At 35.9% G+C, this 17,965-nt stretch overlaps 1 protein-coding gene across 2 annotated transcripts in view; it reads right to left on the bottom strand.

Moving 5' to 3' along the window:
* LOC129254108 (alpha-2-macroglobulin-like) overlaps positions 1 to 17,965 on the bottom strand; it is a 41,031-nt gene continuing 23,066 nt past the window's right edge. For both annotated transcript variants that reach the window (XM_064103181.1, XM_064103231.1), the window contains exons 15-32: positions 17,820 to 17,936; positions 17,238 to 17,313; positions 14,160 to 14,376; positions 11,874 to 12,102; positions 11,363 to 11,504; positions 10,751 to 10,842; positions 9,638 to 9,689; positions 9,200 to 9,292; positions 8,564 to 8,740; positions 7,816 to 8,060; positions 7,357 to 7,431; positions 6,743 to 6,914; positions 6,235 to 6,467; positions 5,443 to 5,679; positions 4,074 to 4,213; positions 3,469 to 3,646; positions 2,357 to 2,459; positions 1 to 1,528 (exon numbers count right to left, since the gene is read on the bottom strand). In XM_064103181.1, the coding sequence (XP_063959251.1) occupies positions 1,476 to 1,528; positions 2,357 to 2,459; positions 3,469 to 3,646; positions 4,074 to 4,213; positions 5,443 to 5,679; positions 6,235 to 6,467; positions 6,743 to 6,914; positions 7,357 to 7,431; positions 7,816 to 8,060; positions 8,564 to 8,740; positions 9,200 to 9,292; positions 9,638 to 9,689; positions 10,751 to 10,842; positions 11,363 to 11,504; positions 11,874 to 12,102; positions 14,160 to 14,376; positions 17,238 to 17,313; positions 17,820 to 17,936 (2,631 nt within the window). In that variant the 3' untranslated portion in view covers positions 1 to 1,475. The remainder of the gene's footprint in view (positions 1,529 to 2,356; positions 2,460 to 3,468; positions 3,647 to 4,073; positions 4,214 to 5,442; positions 5,680 to 6,234; positions 6,468 to 6,742; positions 6,915 to 7,356; positions 7,432 to 7,815; positions 8,061 to 8,563; positions 8,741 to 9,199; positions 9,293 to 9,637; positions 9,690 to 10,750; positions 10,843 to 11,362; positions 11,505 to 11,873; positions 12,103 to 14,159; positions 14,377 to 17,237; positions 17,314 to 17,819; positions 17,937 to 17,965) is intronic.

Here is a 17,965-nt window from a genome sequence, read left to right as displayed (position 1 = left end):
TAAGAATGATATCTTTTTAATGACTTATTTGGATATGACAAGTGTGCAAGACACTGGGGTATGCCAGGCACTTACATCATTTATGTTTTAACAAATTATTAAATTCATAACAAATATTGGGTATATACTAAATATAAAAAAAATTATTGGCTATAAAAATACATTGTAAGTATAAAAATATTATACCATTTATTAATTTTGGCAAGATCAATTAGTCAAGAAAATTGGTTTTGTTCAATATAGAAAAATAGTCATCTTACAATAAAAACAAAAAAATGTAGGTAAAATAGTCACTATACGTTTACAAATAAAGCACCATTGGTACAGAGTACACACAGTGAACATATTAATCTTCTATTTTGTTTTCAAATCACATCAGTCATTACCATACTTCATAATTATATACAATTATTTGTTTTTACAGCTAACAGTAAATCTGTTACTATAAATTCTAGTGAAATCAATGTATAGATGAGATGGCCTACGAGAAGTTGAACAAGAGCTTTGTCCTCAGGCAACAGAATCAGATTAACATGAATCCGAAAAACCTACTATGGAAAGACTTTAAAATATCAACTAATTACAATATACTTTCTTTTTTTACATCAGAGAAAAACCCCATCCAAAACCTAAACATACATACACAATAATGATAATTATACTTGCTTATATTGCGCGTAACACTTACTTTATCAGGAGTATCAAAGCACTCTACAGTAATCCAGCATAATGACCCTGGCTTTATTAGAGTAGCTGTTACGCGCTCTGCATTTCAAGGAATACATTTCTACCAGGTACCCATTTACCTCACCTGGGTTGAGTGCAGCACAATGTGGGTACATTTCTTGGGGGTTTGGAGAGAACATGTACAGTAGAAAAATTAGAATACACAAATGTAAAAATAAATTGTTTTCAATCATAAAAGCACAAACATTTTACAGTTGATAGAGAAATACCTATTCTTGCATCTCTCCTAATCCAAATTATCTTCTTCTTTTTTCAATAACATGGGTTAACACATTTGAACATATTATCATTGAGACTTCAGTTCCCTACCAAAATGACATGTTCATATACACACAATTTATACAATAAAATAAAAATGTCAGTACAAACCTTGTTTATGAGTACTTTTAGAATTCTTCCACATATATAGTAACATTGAGTTCTAGACTACTCAAAATGGATTTTGAAGAATTTTCATTTTGATTCTATTGAGATTTTCATGAAGATGAATGTTGGTGCCCAAAATGCAAAGCTTAAGAAATAATTAGCACCAAATAAAAACATAATGTGCACTGAAAATAAACATGTGCATGATGTATGGAATCGCAATAAAAGTATCTAAATTTGGTCCATAGTTGTGGGATATTTACATATACAATTATTTGTGGTTTTATATATGGCAAGCCAAACCATTGTCTTTTGCATAGATTAATGCGCTAGCTATTGCAATTATTAGACTAGTGCAGTCTTCAATTTTGGTCTTCAGCTTCACATGTATTGTAGCTCTTGAGGCCAACCACAGCTGCAAGAAAAATAAAAGAAAAATATCTAGTTAATATGAAAATCTAGGTACCAAAGACTTCTTATATACAAATACATGTAACTTCAAAATTAATACAAAGGATCTACAGTAAGTCAATTTTAAATTTCATTATAAATATTTTTTAAGGGAAGGGTCATATTTCATTATTTTTTTTATCCTAGATGTCAATTCCATGTATTAGAATTGTGTATTCAATGACATATTTTATCTCTTCATAACTCAAAATGACAGATTCTTGATTGGCCAGATAATAAGATTATTGAATAGTCACATTATTAGGTTGACAATATCCAATGTTGATTGTCTCAGGCCTTACATTTTTCATACATGGGGAGAGTTTCGACATTTTTGTCTGACAAGTTGTCAGATCTGACAACTTCCCTTGATTTTGATTGGCTGAGAAACACTGTTCCTATGGTAACTGTCATATCAAATGGGACATCCGACAAGTCCTGAAATGTTCCCCGGTTACTTTTCTATACTGCAGTACAAACCGTAGAAATCAAGCAAAGTTCAAAATAAAGCCAACCAGTGGACACTGCGAGATCCAAATACATGACCTTGGTAGCCTTGGATTAATTTGAGCCCTGTTACATGTATCTTGCAGGATAGATCTTGTGAAGAACAGTCATATAACAAATTTATTTATGAAAGCTGCCATAAAAAAAGATAAAGTTAAATTGCACACATGGACAAGTTTTGGTCTAATTACAGGCTTTTTCCACAGAGATAATTAAAAGACATCATGTCGGTCATCTTTTGATTTTGACCTCATTTCTAAATATATTACTTGACCTTTGACCTTACCTGGTTTGTAATAGTCATAGACTTTGATAACTGCATCCTTAGTATCCTTGACAAACATCTCTTGCTTCAGTTTAATGGGTATGCAGCGTAGAACATTATCAAACTGAAAAGAGACAATGTAGTGACCATGTAGGAGAAAAATAAAACAGGAGAAAAGATGTCAAAAGGAGGAGACAATGACGAGAAAATTATTAGAAGAATTAATTATTATTCATTATTATCGATAATACAGGTCAGGGGTAATTCCATTGGAAAGTTGATGAAATAAGTCCCCCCAAAAAATTAAAGTAAACAATACAGGTTTCTCTGTTACTATATGTGATTACATGTGACTTTTGGTGGTGAAATTGGTGGTGATTTTTTATCTGATTGCTAAGAAAGCATTAATGCTTGTAAGCAAGCAACCAGAGGACCGACGGCTTAATGTCCTTTCCGAAGGACCTGGTACTGAGGATTAATGCCTATACCAAAGGGCACTAGCGCACCAAGTGGGAATCGAACCCGGGTCACCGAAATACGAATCCACCGCTCTACCGACTGAGCTATCGCGCCTCCCGCGATAGCTCATTCTGCATTTTGTTCTTGGAAAACTCAAAAGTGACCTTTCAATTCCTCTATAAAAGATTTCTTTAAAAATGTTCAGAACGAGCCATAAAATATCTCAAAATCTGAGTTTGATTTACGATACCTGTTCGAGCCACTTTTTACAGGCTATCTCACAATCCAATAAGAACTAAATACAACATAAACAAAAGTTTATTTAAATCACGGTTCCTGGATGGTAAATTTATCCTTTGAGCCATTGCTTAATTTGTCATTACAATTACTCTCATGAAAGTGATGAACAATGTAAAATATACAATAGTAATTTCCAATGGTAAGATGTTTATCATATTATGGATCGAGAGAATAACACCAGTTTCTAACTTTGTAGGAAGTTGTCTCTTCTACACAGGTTAAGGTGTTCATAAGTAATGTGCGACTTTATGTATGACAGGAACATGTCAGGGAGATTTAGCACAAGATCAGGTCACCCATCATGTGTAACTCACAAACAGTTTATGACATGGTGCAAATTGATAGCTTTATAAAGCAGTTTTAACCATACTAACCTTATCAAAGTAAAGTGAGAGAGGTTCTCCTGGCTTGTATTTGTCAAAGCGCTTGAGGCCGATAAAATGACCAAATTCACGCTGTAATTCATTCAGAGATTGTTCATGAGGGACGTAACCAGAAACCATCTTGACCTCCATTGTGGCCATTCCAGTCTCGTTATCACTCCCAACATACCTTTAAAAAAATAATGAAATTATTGATATTTTAATGAGAACCAGCTTGACTTACCAAGCAGTGGTGGATCTGGCCTGATTTGATACAAAATCACGTCACAGGCCATACGTTTGTACACAATGGTTGGCCAGTCCGAGGAAGTTTGTCTAAATCCAGCTAGATTTGCACCTTGCTCAGAAATCTTCTTATTGATTAGGGTATTGTTTTCTATGGAGCATCATATACATCACTGTTTTACCTTTATACCTTAATAAGCTTTTAATTTCTTGAAAAAATATATTCACTTACGATCTAGGTGATGTACACACACTTAAGTAATTCCTCACAATATATCTCCGGCACATGGATGATCAGATCAATTTCCTTGCTTAAAAAGCTAAAAGGTTGTTTATTCATCTTTAAGAAGAAGAGTTGATCTCTAGCTTACCTGATACAGATGTCTATGATCTTATCTCCACACGCTCCTGATTCAGTGACAGTATTGGTCTCCCAATCTCTAACCATTGTGGTAATGTCAAAGAGGCGACGATTGGGACTTGAAACTGGTACATTGTACATCATTTCAGCCTGAGAAATAACAAATTTATAAGTTCATTCCTTTAACCGATAATACTTAACATAGGCCTACAGTGCAAAAATAAAATCGAATTATGAATGCTTTCACACGTGATAAATAGAGAATTAAACATGTCACATTATTGCCATTCAGATTGTAGCTCACCTATTTTTCACAAATATTTGGGCAAATATTGCAATTTAGTAAGAATTTGAAGATTTAAACACATTAGTATCAAATGTTCAATTTAGCTCAATATTAAAAACAGTTCTTTCCCGTTTTGGTAGTAGATATGGGTCCATTCAACCTGAGATGGAGTACAACTAAAAAACTGAAACTTTTTCAAAATAATCACTCTATTTTCGGTGATATGACTCATGTGCACACTAATAAGAGTTCTATAGAAAGGTGTTACATTTCTCAATTTTTTGACCAAGTATATTTTATTTGCACACAAAACGTACATGACCATACCTAAATTGGAAATATATAGCTGCTAATATAGAAAACAATAAACTAGTCTATGGTTTAGCTCATATCTGAGATGAATTCAAATATCCATTGATGTGTTTGTGTGTGTTCACTTAAGAACAATGTATTCCAAAGTGAAAGGGATGTGTCATGAATGGCTTTTAGTTTCCTTTTTAATATAATAAAAGGATTCTTACACCTGGGTATCACATTGGGTGCCTTGACACAACATTAAACTGCTTTTTATAATCAATGAACCACCATGCTTACAATCAATACACTCATGCACTGTTTGTTGCTATGTCATGCAATCCTCTAGCAGTTTTATGTCATTCTGCTACGATCTTTATCTTTACATGTTCTTATCAAATATGAAGTACAACACAGTGAAATCTGATGACTAGAATAAACATGACAGATGTAAGGTTGGCTGGTTCTAAACACATTAAAACAAATCGGTTGAGTGTAAGTACCTTAATAATAGCTCATACTTTCATGCCAAGACAGTTTTGTGTTCTAACACCATGATCAATTTATCTTGTCCAAGCGTAAATTATTGTTGTAAACAAGCATCCAAATGCAAGGATACCATTTGTCCCAATTTGATTAGGGCTTTAAGAAAGTCAGACTCTCACTTAGCACATGAACAGATCACAAGTAATGCATGGATGCATAAAGCCAGGCATAACAGTATTATGAAACATTCCCCCAATGTAAATCACTGTACCATACATCTGTTAAATAACACAATAACATTCATACATCATACCTGGAATAGAACACATCCCCTGCCTGTAGCTGTCAATGTCAGTTCTGTTGGTATCTCCTCAAGCTCTTCCCTCTGTAAAACCAGACTGTTGTGATGATCAACAGTAAAACTAAGCTCCTGAGGGCTATTAGGAGAAGCCCTCGTAGCAGAGACATCTATGGTTATATCCAGCGGTACCTCAGGGTCATAGGCAAGTTCTGCAAATTCAGACAATGCTTGGAGTCCAAGTACGGTATCCTGTTTTCATGATAAAATGATTAACAACAAAAATATTTAGATAGAGAAAGAGGAGGGGGAGCGGAAGAAGGAGGAGCAAAAAGAGGAGGAGGGGAGAATAAGGAAGAAATCGAGGAGCAGGAAGATGAGGAAGAGCAAGAAAAGAAGACTGAAGAAAAGGAGAAAGAGAAGGAAACTTAAAGTAACAACAATTAAGATGATATTTATAAAGCCTTGAAAGAAATATACGAAGTAATTAATTAGCAGCTTGTCTTCATGACATTTCAAAATAGTTCCACTCTGTCGACTACTGTAAGATCTTCAATGGTTCTGTAGCTATTTAACAAATCATTCAATACAATGGAAATCTTTTGAACTACTGAACCTCACGACTGGTTTATTAGGTTTTGACAGTACACAGAGTGTGACAGAGGATATTTTTAGCATATCATTTTTATAAACACTAAATCCAATGTTTATTTAACTGCTCTTTGATTGCTCTTTAAATGCAAAAGTATTTCAGGCTATATTCATTATTCTATTCTTAGTTATTTAATGTAACAAACAATAACTCACCTGAGTTGATGAAAAGCCACCATTGCCATTGCGTTGTGTGTTGAGCCATTTAACCATTGGCATGGTTTGTATCAGAACATCACTAGCAGGCATATTACGGTGCATGTAGGCTAGAAGGACGTAAGAAGTTATTTCCACAGCAGAGGAGTCAGTCTTACAGAAGCTATGACAATGGGGATGGTCTTCTTCATCCATGCTTGGCAGTTCTGATCTCTTCCAGTATCTCCCAGCAGCTAAAAAGAAAACAAGAATGAAAATAAGGTTGCAGCTCACTGTATTAACACTCCGTCATAGATCCACAGACACACTTCATATAATTTCAATCCATTAAATAATATCATGAATGCATACTTTACAGCATTTTTACATATTAATATCTTTCAACAACTAAACATACATGTATGCACACCAAAAATTAATTATGTAAAATCTCAAAATCGCATAAAAACTAAATTTGTCTTTGCAAATAGGGCGTTGGATAAATGCATATTTATGAAGCAGATCCTACCATTTCCATGGGCCCTGCTATTCAGTAAGTTGAGGGCTATGGCTTGAGTGACGTAGTCTCCACCGAGACCTAGAGCGTAACTACTGATAGCTAGAGTGTATGTATCCATGCTTGCTCCATTATTCTCAATGTTAGATCGAAGGCAGTTAAAGCTAGATGCCAGGGAATGTTCCTAAAAAGATTAGGGCAGAAGTGAGAAAAATATCGTCTCAAAAGGTTGACAGAAGTTCAATATCATATCATTTGATCATCCCAAATCGATGACATTTTTCATTTATTTACAACTTGTTCAATACCTTGCACAAATCATTCCCTCAGCAATAAATGTGTCCACATTGCCCAATACTTGAATCCAGGTGAGGTGAATGGGTCTTACGCTTATTAATTCCCTTGAATGCACTCAGTGCTGGAAATAGCAGTTTGAGCTAAGCCAGAGAAATAATAATATTGCATCTGTCCTTTATAGACAGATCCTATAACATATATTCCTTTTAAATGGGAGACAACTTTGATTTCCACTAAATAACAGGTTTTTACTGTAGACAGGTTGCCACTCAGTGAAACAGGTTTGACTGTGAATATTAGTTATTGCCAATTTGAAGAGCTGTTTATACCTGAGGGTCACCACCAGCCTCCATTAATGATATGAGAACAAATGCTGTCATCGTTACTGGACTTGTTACTGCACCCTAAATAAATAACAACAGAAAAACAATTATCATTAAAGCAGTTGACAAACATAAGAACCATGTAAACATGCATGCATACACAGATGCATTATTACTATATTTACAGAATACTCAATAGAGAAAATATATATGAAATTTAAATTACATTCACATAATTTTTTTTTCTAATACCAGATATGATATGACAAGTTCATACATAGATAAGCAAGAAGAAGTTTCACAGGAAAATTGGTCAAGTTACATTAACATTAATGTGATATGTGCAATGTTTCTTTCTCTAAATCTCTAAATCTTCATAAGTTTCTTGGCAAATCATCACTGCTACCAAAATCTCTACCACCACTTATACCACCACCACTACCGTCACCATGATCTTCTACTCACCTGCATCTCTCTGTGGATGACACGTCCTCTCGTGACAAGGCAGCCATTGGCACGATCTTGAGGATTGCTTATCAGCCATTGTTTTGTCCTGGCCAAGTCTCTCTCATCAATGTCCATGAAATCTCTCGCTTGGCTGAAGCACTTCAGAACAAATGATGTCAACCATGTACTTCCTACCCCATCACTCTGTCCAAAGGCACTGTAGGAGTGATCCATTAGCTGGTATCCAAGTTCTCTCTGATATCCTAATTAAGAAACCAGATCATCCAACAATCAGAATTCAAACTATGAACTGATGATTAGGATTTGAACTAAATGATCATTCATACATGATGCAACACATCCAAGCAACATAACTCAGTGTTCTATATATTAACACAATCATATTAGTCAATGTTTATAACCAGGCGAATAAAAATAGATGCCAGTTGATTTGGTGTTTGTTTTAAACAAGTTCATGAAATATAATAAAAGTGATCATTATACCTCAGTCACATTTCCCCTACGGCGGCCGTACCGCGAGTCGAAAAGTCATTTTATTCATTTTTATTCAAACCACCTATACATGTATATAACTGGTACAAAATGCTAAAACGGCTGTTTTTGACTTGCTCTACGGCCGCCGTAGGGAAAATGTGACTGAGGTACAAAAACATTTGAAGAAAGCAATCAACGTAAGAAGTGGACACTACATGTACCTATTCTCTATAAAAGATTCTACCTACAAGGAATGATGACTAGCCCTTACCACTTGCCATGAACTTGAGTGCTTTTTCTTTAATTTCTGACGTTAGCTGGTTGGTGAGAGAGAGATACTGCATGACATAGATGTTAGGAGCCATGAAAATCATATTCTGCTCTCCACATCCAAACGGCATCCTCAATAGACTATCAAGGTTTGACATCACTGGTCCCATGATGTCACCTGATGGAGAGACAAAGAAAGAAAGTCAGACAGAGAAGTATTTAGATAGACCTTTGACCTTGATCATGTGACCTGCAACTCAAGCTGCCAGTTGATGAGTTTTACTAATTTACCCTTGAGTTCAAGTTTAATGAAAAAGATCCATATACTTACTACATGTAAGTTATGATGACATTTCAAAAGCTTATCCTTGGCTAAGAATTAAATGTTCACACCCCAACATTGTCAAAGTTCATTGACCCTAAATGACCTTTGATCTTGGTCCTGTGACCTGAAACTCATGGAAAATGATCCGTGATAATTGAATACCCATTTGTCCATGTTTCATGAACTAGATCCATATATTTTTGAAGTTATGACATTTCAAAAACTTAACCTTGGTTAAGATTTCAATGTTGATGACGCTACCTACAAGTCTCACTCTCCTATGCAGGCGGGAAAAAATCAGAGATAACTCACCTATAACCTGTACTCTTCCACGTGTAGATCCTTCTACTACTACCGATGGGAGATCTAGAGATATGGTCTGCTCAAAAACTCCATTACTTTCATCTATATGTGAGGAAATACGATGGTACATTATTAGCGATATTCATTAAAATAATATTTGAGCTACAGCATGAAGTATATCTTTTGCTCTCAGGTGAATAATGAGTTCTGCATATCCAGGAATGTTCCAAGATTTGGTACATAAATATTAAAGTGTGGCATAATAGTTTGTATTCTACAAGAAAATAAGAATTATTTGGGAACAGAATTACCACATTAATAAAAAGAAGAATCAGTTTGTAGAGTACCAGAGACAAATTTATTATCAGTAAACAACACATATTTTTCATTCTTTTAATCATAAAAGTACTTGTTTTTTCACAAAGTTACACACAATAATATCCTTACCATGAGGGCAGATCAACTCACTAAAGGTCTCCTCTCGTTCCGCACCCTCAGGCTGAAAAACAAAAATAAATTAAACTGAACAAGCATTCACAGAAAGCTCATGAAAGGGGCATTACTGACATTCATAAAGCATTAATCATAAATTATCATAAGGATATGATTTAAATACAACCATGGGGGTGTTTAACAAAGACAGCATATCCATCAATCAGATTGCGTGTTACATATGATGTGTGCGTTGGCATTTAAGTGCGACTCTAAGTCGTACTTAAAGGTCTAGTCCACCCTAATAGAAAATTGATTTGAATAAAAAGAGAAAAATCCAACAAGCATAACACTGAAAATTTCATCAAAATCAGATGTAAAATAAGAAAATTATGACATTCTAAAGTTTCGCTTAAAGTCACAAAACAGTTATATGCACATCCTGGTTGGTATGCAAATGAGGAGACTGATGATGTCATCCACTCACTATTTCTTTTGTATTTTATTGTATTAGTGGTGGACATCATTGACTGACTCATTCGCATGTCACAGAGTTGTGCATATCACTGTTTTGTGAAAAATAAGCGAAAATTTAAAAAGCCATAACTTTCTTATTTTACATCCGATTTCAATGAAATTTTCAGTGTTCTGCTAGTTTGATTTTTCTCTATTTATTCAAATCAATATTTTACGGGGGTAGACTTGACCTTTAAGTATGACTTAGAGTCGCACTTAAATGCCGACGCACGCATCATATGTAACGCGCAATCTGATTGATGAATATGCTGTAGGTGTGCATGATCTGACCAATGTAGTGATGTCTTCTATACCGTATGCAACTGGGAATTTAAGTGCAACTCTAAGTCACACTTAAATTTTTGTGAAACATCCACCTGGAGTATGGAGCACAAATATATTTTGGTAGTCAAAGGATTTTGCAAAAATCTGTTTTTACGACAGGCTAAAGAACTTGTCCATATTGAAACAATAATGCAATAAAATGCTGTAAAGCCATTTCATTGGGAGGTAAAATGCTGTAATAATACATTTCTTCATATGTTTTACTGAATTATAATATGAATTTGACTCAATTATAATTGTGTGTAGGATTGCTGATGAATACAGTACCTCAACAAGTATTGTATCCTCCAGAGCATCAGTGATGGTAGCATCGTTTGGAAGATCACCACGATCAGAACTTGGTTCACCGACAGCAGTAACTATGAACAAAGGACACAGAAACTGAATAAGACATTCCAAGAAACTTGTCGAAAGATGGAATGAGTTAGACATTCTACAAACTCTACCAGTGATATGCCAATAGCTGGATTTATTAAGCGCCTTTATCCAAGGGATACAAAGCGCTGCTATTATTACCCCTGCTTTAGCTGTGCTGCCATATACATGTAGATGCTGAAGCATTCAAGGAATTTCTTTCTACCAGGTACCCATTCACCTCAGCTGGGTTGAGTGCAGCACAATGTGGGTAAATTTCTTGCTGAAGGAAAATATGCCACGGCTTGGAATGAAACCCCAAGTCAGATTAAAAGACGAAAGTCTTAACCACTAGACCGAGATACCCTCACGTGTACATGTACCTAATTACAAAAATTAACCAGGTACACCTCCCTCACCAATGGCACAATGGCTAAACCACAATTAATCGTATCATCTTCATAGAATAGATAGCAGAAGATTTATGCCATAAGAAGAAGATATAAGCCTAGAAGTGTTGCTAACCTCTGATTGGGATGTCACCAAGAGCTGTAGGTATGATCTCATATTCCAAAGTATCAGCAGAGTTACCACAAACCTCTACAGTCTCTGATTCAGGGCGGGTCTCAATTGTGAAATTTGAAGACTCAGTCATGGATAGTCGGATCTATAGAGCAAAAATAAACAAAATCTTCTTGACAAGTCAAAATCGAAATCATTCTTGATACAAAACTAGTAATGAAACTAGTTATTGACAAATTTTGACTTTTCCAAAATCTGAAATATCAGTCCATTCTATTACATGAATATTGAAGTCCATGAAAGAAATATAAAAACTGACACTCGTAAAATTTTGCTTTGCACAAAGTAAATCAACATCTTGACTATGCTTCAAGCTATTTATCTATTTTTGTAATATTTGTTATTAAGTAATGCTTGTTACAGATCTTGCAATTATACTAAAACTAATGTTTTTTTGTTGCTGTTGCTAAAGGTAAATTACAATTATATGAAAGCATGGTTGACTTGTACTCACATTGAGGCATTGACTGAGGTAGTTGAAGACAGTCACTTTGACCGGTGCCTTCTCACCTCGAATGATAGAGTATGGAATAGTATAGGAAAGAAAGAAAGGTTGGAATGCTCGGATGGATGTAGTCTCTGCTACTCCTATTCCATACTGAGATGACAGACAGAAAGCATTAGCAACCCACTCAGTAATGGTGTGTGGGATCTCTTCTTCTATCACACGTTGACCTGCAGATCTAAATCAGAAATGTCAGATTAATCTATCAATTCATCTCCTAAAGATGAACAGCCTTCCCAATAGATGGGTCAGCTTAAGCAGTGGAGAGTACTGACACATATTCCTCATTGTAAACAACTGTAAAAGTGTTATGTATTCTGATAAGAAAGAATGAAATCTTGGGCAAACATCGACAGCATAGAGACAACCAGTTTAAAAACAGTTCCATCAAAATCAGTTATTAAATAAGAAATTATGGCTAGTGTGAAAAGGCTAAACCCTATAGGACAGAGACATCCCCCCCTCAGCGCTTCACACAATTTTTCTAGAAAAAAAGATAGCGCCATAAAATTTAATGACATTTTTCTTTGAATAACTTCGCTCTAACAAAAGCACCAAGTAATTTCAAGTGCAACTACGAACTTTACACTACTAATGTCCGAGAGTCTTTCTTATCAATCTGGTTGTACTCAAGATAGCTGCCTTCTGAATGTCGAACATCCAAAGATGAGGAGAGATCTTGGTTATGCAGGCTTCCATTCTCTTCTTTACCATTCCTGAGTGACTAATGATGTCTGGTGTGACCTCTGCCTTTTCCGCGTTTCACATCCTCTCAATCTCAATCCTTAGGTCTTGATACTTGAGCCGTTTGTCTCTTTCCTTTACAGCAATGTTGATATCATAGGGAACAGAGACCTCAATGGTGTTTATGATGATGGTTCTATCCGTTAGTATGCCTCAGACGATGATGTCCGTCTTGCTGCAGTTGATGGTTCTATCCGTTAGCATGCCACAGTTTCAATATATGGTGCTATCATTGATCATGGTGATCGTTTGTGGCTGATGTTCCCAAGCGTGATCACAAGTCATTTTACCACAATCCTTCAGTAGTTGCCAATTGGATAAGTTTTGGCAATATTGTCATGTATTGTGATGTACTCAGTTCCAGCATGAATCGAACATCCTGATACCAAATGCATGATTGTTTCGGTCTCTATTCCACACATCCTGCAAGTGTCGAGTGTGTCTTCATTGAGGATAAACTTTTCGTAGGCACGGGTCCTCACCACCTGGTCCTGAATAGCATAGATGAGCCCTTCAGTTTCACTTCTTAGTCCCGCCGACTTAAGCCATTGATGGGTGGCCTTCTGGTCTACATACTCCCGATGTGTCATTATCATTATCATTTTCATTATTACTATCATTATTGTTATTATTATTATTATTAATCATATCAGACATCTGAGCAGGGCAACTTTGATACATTGTTGCCTGCTTAAGACTGGGATCAAATGGCCGGTCAATAAATTTCCAATTGTTTATCCACGGGCCCAATTTATTGCCTGCTCAGGAAAGTCAATGAGAACATGCTTGGGAATGTAGCGGGCAATAAAGCAGAGCTAACATCCGGGTATTCTACGCGTTTTTGTACGCGTCCTTGAACCGCGCAGTGCTGTACGTCATAATGGTAATCAAGTTGAGACAACGCTGGATCCTGCGTCCCTAGGCCATGCAGGGACGCGTCATGTCAATTACGTCACTATGGTAAAGTCCAGAGGCCCAGTCTGCTCAACATGACAAACTAGATTCTCATTCTTAAACTATAAAATATCTAAATTTTAACGATTTTTGCTCCAGATGTCTGATTTTGTTAATAATAGTAATATTGACTGGCCTTGGGGCAAAAGGACATATATCGCCCTCACTAAATTGATATCATCCTCGTCTACGACTCGGGCGATATACATGTAAATCCAGTTTGGGCGATATATGTTGTATCGCCCCGAGGCCAGTCAATGTTGCTTTATTATTATTATTATTATTATTATTATTATTGTTATTGTTATTGTTATTATTATTATCATTATTATTATTATTATTATTAGTAGTAGTAGTAGTAGTAGTAGTAGTAGTAGTAGTAGTAGTAGTAGTAGTAGTAGTAGAAGTAGAATTTTTTTTTAATTATTGATTGATTGTTTAATCATGTTTATTAATTCATGTTTATCTTTTCACTATTTATTTTCTGGAGAGGGATCTAAAAATTTAGCATTATTATATATTACTGCCATTACCTACCCTATTCTATTGAGTTTCCAGAGCCATGTTTCTGGGAAGTAATTACGCAGTTCAGTGATCGGTGCTTCTTCTTGCCCTGGAGTATCTTCTTCTACATTTCTAACCATATCCACATCAAATTGCATTGCTACAGGAGCAAAGAGAATTTGTCCTGGCATCCCATTTTGTGGCAACTTCGCAAGGATACTGTGGGAATCTCTAAAGCAATGCCAATAAGCTGCATCAACAGAAAATCATCAAACAAAACATAAATTATGCAAAAACAAGATGAGATTGTTTCAACACAGCATAAAGGCAATGTCGGTCAAGCCTTTTTTTTTTTTTTTTGCTTTTCTTAAAGTTGAATTAAGAAGGGGGTGAGTTTCCATAAATATGGGTTCCACACACAATATATAGTATATATCAGTTGTTCAAACAGATAGCATGTCACAAAAATACTCTGCCTTCTCAATATTTTGCTTTGAAACTCTATGAAATTAGCCACCTGTCAGAGCCCCAGAGACGAGTGTACAGAAAAATCACTCTGAGTGTGACGTCACCGGGGGGAATTTAGTATAAGAGGTGTCCGGATATAATACAGAAATGCTATGCAGAGAGAGAAAGATGATTTTACTTTTTTTTTTCAAAGCAACTCAAATCAAACAAATAGGAATCGTATGTACAAATCTTTACTTTCCCTGTATAAAAAACAGTATGAATAACTATCATGAACTCTTAAATCATGATGTAAGATTGCAAACAGTGAGTTATAGAATGATATTTTCACTATTTCTCATTTATTTTATCACGATGTTCCATCAAGTGAGTAGCTGGAAAGTAATTCCGGTGGCTAGCTCAGCTCTGCGCGCGCTGCACGCCTATACAATACACACAACACCCAGGCATTGAGTGTACCGTACAGTAGTGGTCTGGTACCGGTATGTCGACCCGCAGTTCATGAGCATGCAGCGATCCCCTGGCGTCTTTTTCTTCTTTCCTTTTGTCTTTGACTCCATTTTTATATCCTCTGGATCATTTCCACTCAGCTCATTCCACAGAACAATCTTGAATCAAACGTACTATTCTTCTCGGCCTTCCGAGTTGTTTTCTATATTTAAATTAATTACGCTAGAGGTCATCGTCACACATACAAACGCAATTCGCAAGTGAGTTGAAGACAGCAAGAAAGGTATGCGGTATAGTACGGTAGCTCGACAGCTAGCTGAGCCGGAGCGGGCGGCCGGTCGGCACAAAGCAATTCCGCAACCAACTGTGTTTTTTGCAAGAGCCGCGTCACACGTGGATAAATATGTCATAATAACACGTCTGCTACGTTATCGACTGGTGAGAAGATGTCGATCAAATTTCATATTATTCGCCTTGAAATTATTCCTTTAGGGTCTATGGTATCATTCTGAGGGAATTTACATATTAGGAATAATAGTACGGCCATAAATATACTTTTAATCATTTCCTCTTTGCAAGTTCTCCGGCTCGCAGATACAACTTTAACTGCAGTTTATTCCATTATGACTTGTTTCGCCACGGACACAGTCCCGAACGAAAACAAGGCATTAAAATCGTCTAAAATCGCTACAAAGAAGAACAGTTGTTTTAACAATGTAGGGATATATTATTGACTATATGTCTTTAAATAATTATTACTTCCTTTCAGTATCGTTCACATAAAATCAATAGCAATAAAATGAAGTTTTGACACAAAAGTAAATATGAAGGCGTACGTGCATAGTACACAAAATGGCATTGCCTTGTTTTCTACACCGGGACCGAATACCCCCCGGTGACGTCACAGTCAAAGAACACCCGTCTCGGTAGGCATTGCTTGAGCGAACTCAGGGAAAATGGGTAGGGATAAATCGTTCAAATTCACTATTTTGAAAAAAGAAAATGGGGGGTCGAATCACCTCTTAGTGTTTGGGGGGTTGTAAGGTTGCTATTAATGTAAATATCTCAATATTTGGAATCGTCTTCTTAATTCAACTTTAAGGTTTTTTCACCCATTAGTGCACATATCGAACCTTCTCAGTTTCTTAATCTACATGCTACCTCAGTGTAATATACACATAAAAATTGACATAAGCCGTGCTTCAAACCTTCCTCCTGGGTTTAGGCCATTGATATTGCATAATATTCAATATTTTGATATTTAATCATTGCCAAATGTAAAAAAAAGAAGAAAAACCCTAAAAAACAAACAAAAACAGAATATTGAAATAAATAGTCCCCAATGAATAAATGTCAAACATAGAACAGAGAAGGGAGGGGGGTTAAAATATTGGTTATTGATATAAAGGTTACATGTTTATCATTTTCCCCAAATTTGTGTGTTTCATTATACAATTTGTGCCCTTATTGTTATGTCACTTCTTTCAATTTATAATGAGAGATTGGTTAATAAAAGTGTTCTCAACACCATACATTACTCACAGTATTTCAATTTCCAAGTGATTACAAACCGTATTTACAAAATACAGTTTTACTGCAATCCTCGCACTCAAGCTTCAAGACCCCCGTTATATCTGACAAATTGCTGGCCCGGGCCGGCCCAAGACAGAAATTGAAATGGATTAGATTCACAAACAAACCCGGGCCCTGTTGCATAAAAGTACGGTAACTTGCATGGAATCCTTGATTTTGATCGGCTGTTGATCATTGTTACCATGGTAGTTGCCATTGGATGACAAAATTACAATAAAAGTAACTTTTATGCAACAGCATTCATTCAAGTGCAGACCCCACTATTGACAACGGGGGGTCTGTGCTACAAACTACAACAGTCGGACCGAGATGGGTTTGAGGTAGGTTTGCGTTTACATCTACTAATAAAATGTCCAGGGCCAGCCTGCCCGAGTCCTCTCTGAGACTACCTCTGAAGGTGCTATCAGTTAGGCTCATTAAAAGGTGGCCAGAGGATGGTTGGACATGTTTTCTTTCCTATCAGAGGCAGACCCCCTGTGACAGAGATCTATGTCTCATTAAAAAAATTGTTGACCAATAAGCCTCTCATGATAATGAATATTTGTGGATTAGTGGCGCATGTATCATGAAACGGTTAAATCATCCTACAGAAACACTTACTGCAGGGAGGTGTCCTTCTTTCCCAACAAGGTCTGGTTTCTAACTTAAGATCACTATAGAAACCAACATCAGCTTTCTGAAAGAAAAAGGTACAATTACTATGCATATCTACTCATTACTTAATCAAAACCATGTTAAACATAACAAAAATATACAGGATTGAGAAGAAAAGGTAGAAGATCATTTGCAGTAAAATATCTCAAAACGTGCATCTACAAAATGACTGCATGGCCATATAACATCACTATGGATCTTCCAGGCTTACATACATGTACATGTAGTTCCTCCTGAAAGGAACAAATAAGTGTCAGTAAGTATGTTCTTTCTTCAGGGTATACCACTGATAAACCTCACCGTTGATATAAACATTTTAAAGTTCTAAAGATATGATTTAAAAACAAACATAAAAAGAAATTGGGTATTTTACATACGGATATCTTTGTTGATGTGTGTAAATGTAAATAATCAGATTAACTCCTATAACTTAACTGATAACTATTTTTTTCTAGTACAAGTCAAAAGCCAAGATCAGTAGGGATGTGTGCCAACACAAGCCTCTGAAATAAGACAGATGTAACTTACCCTAAATCCTTCTGCACTATCAGCATGCTTGCTTGAGAATAAATGTGAAGAATCTGTAGGGCAGCTACCGTTTAGTGTACCTTGGACTGAACTCAAACTATTCAAAGGATTCATCACCTGCAGTACAACAATTATATCATATTCTA

The sequence above is a fragment of the Lytechinus pictus genome, chromosome 1 (genome assembly GCF_037042905.1).
Source record: "Lytechinus pictus isolate F3 Inbred chromosome 1, Lp3.0, whole genome shotgun sequence".
In the NCBI taxonomy this organism is placed as follows: Eukaryota; Metazoa; Echinodermata; class Echinoidea; order Temnopleuroida; family Toxopneustidae; genus Lytechinus; species Lytechinus pictus.
This window is presented reverse-complemented; position numbering and strand designations above follow the sequence as displayed.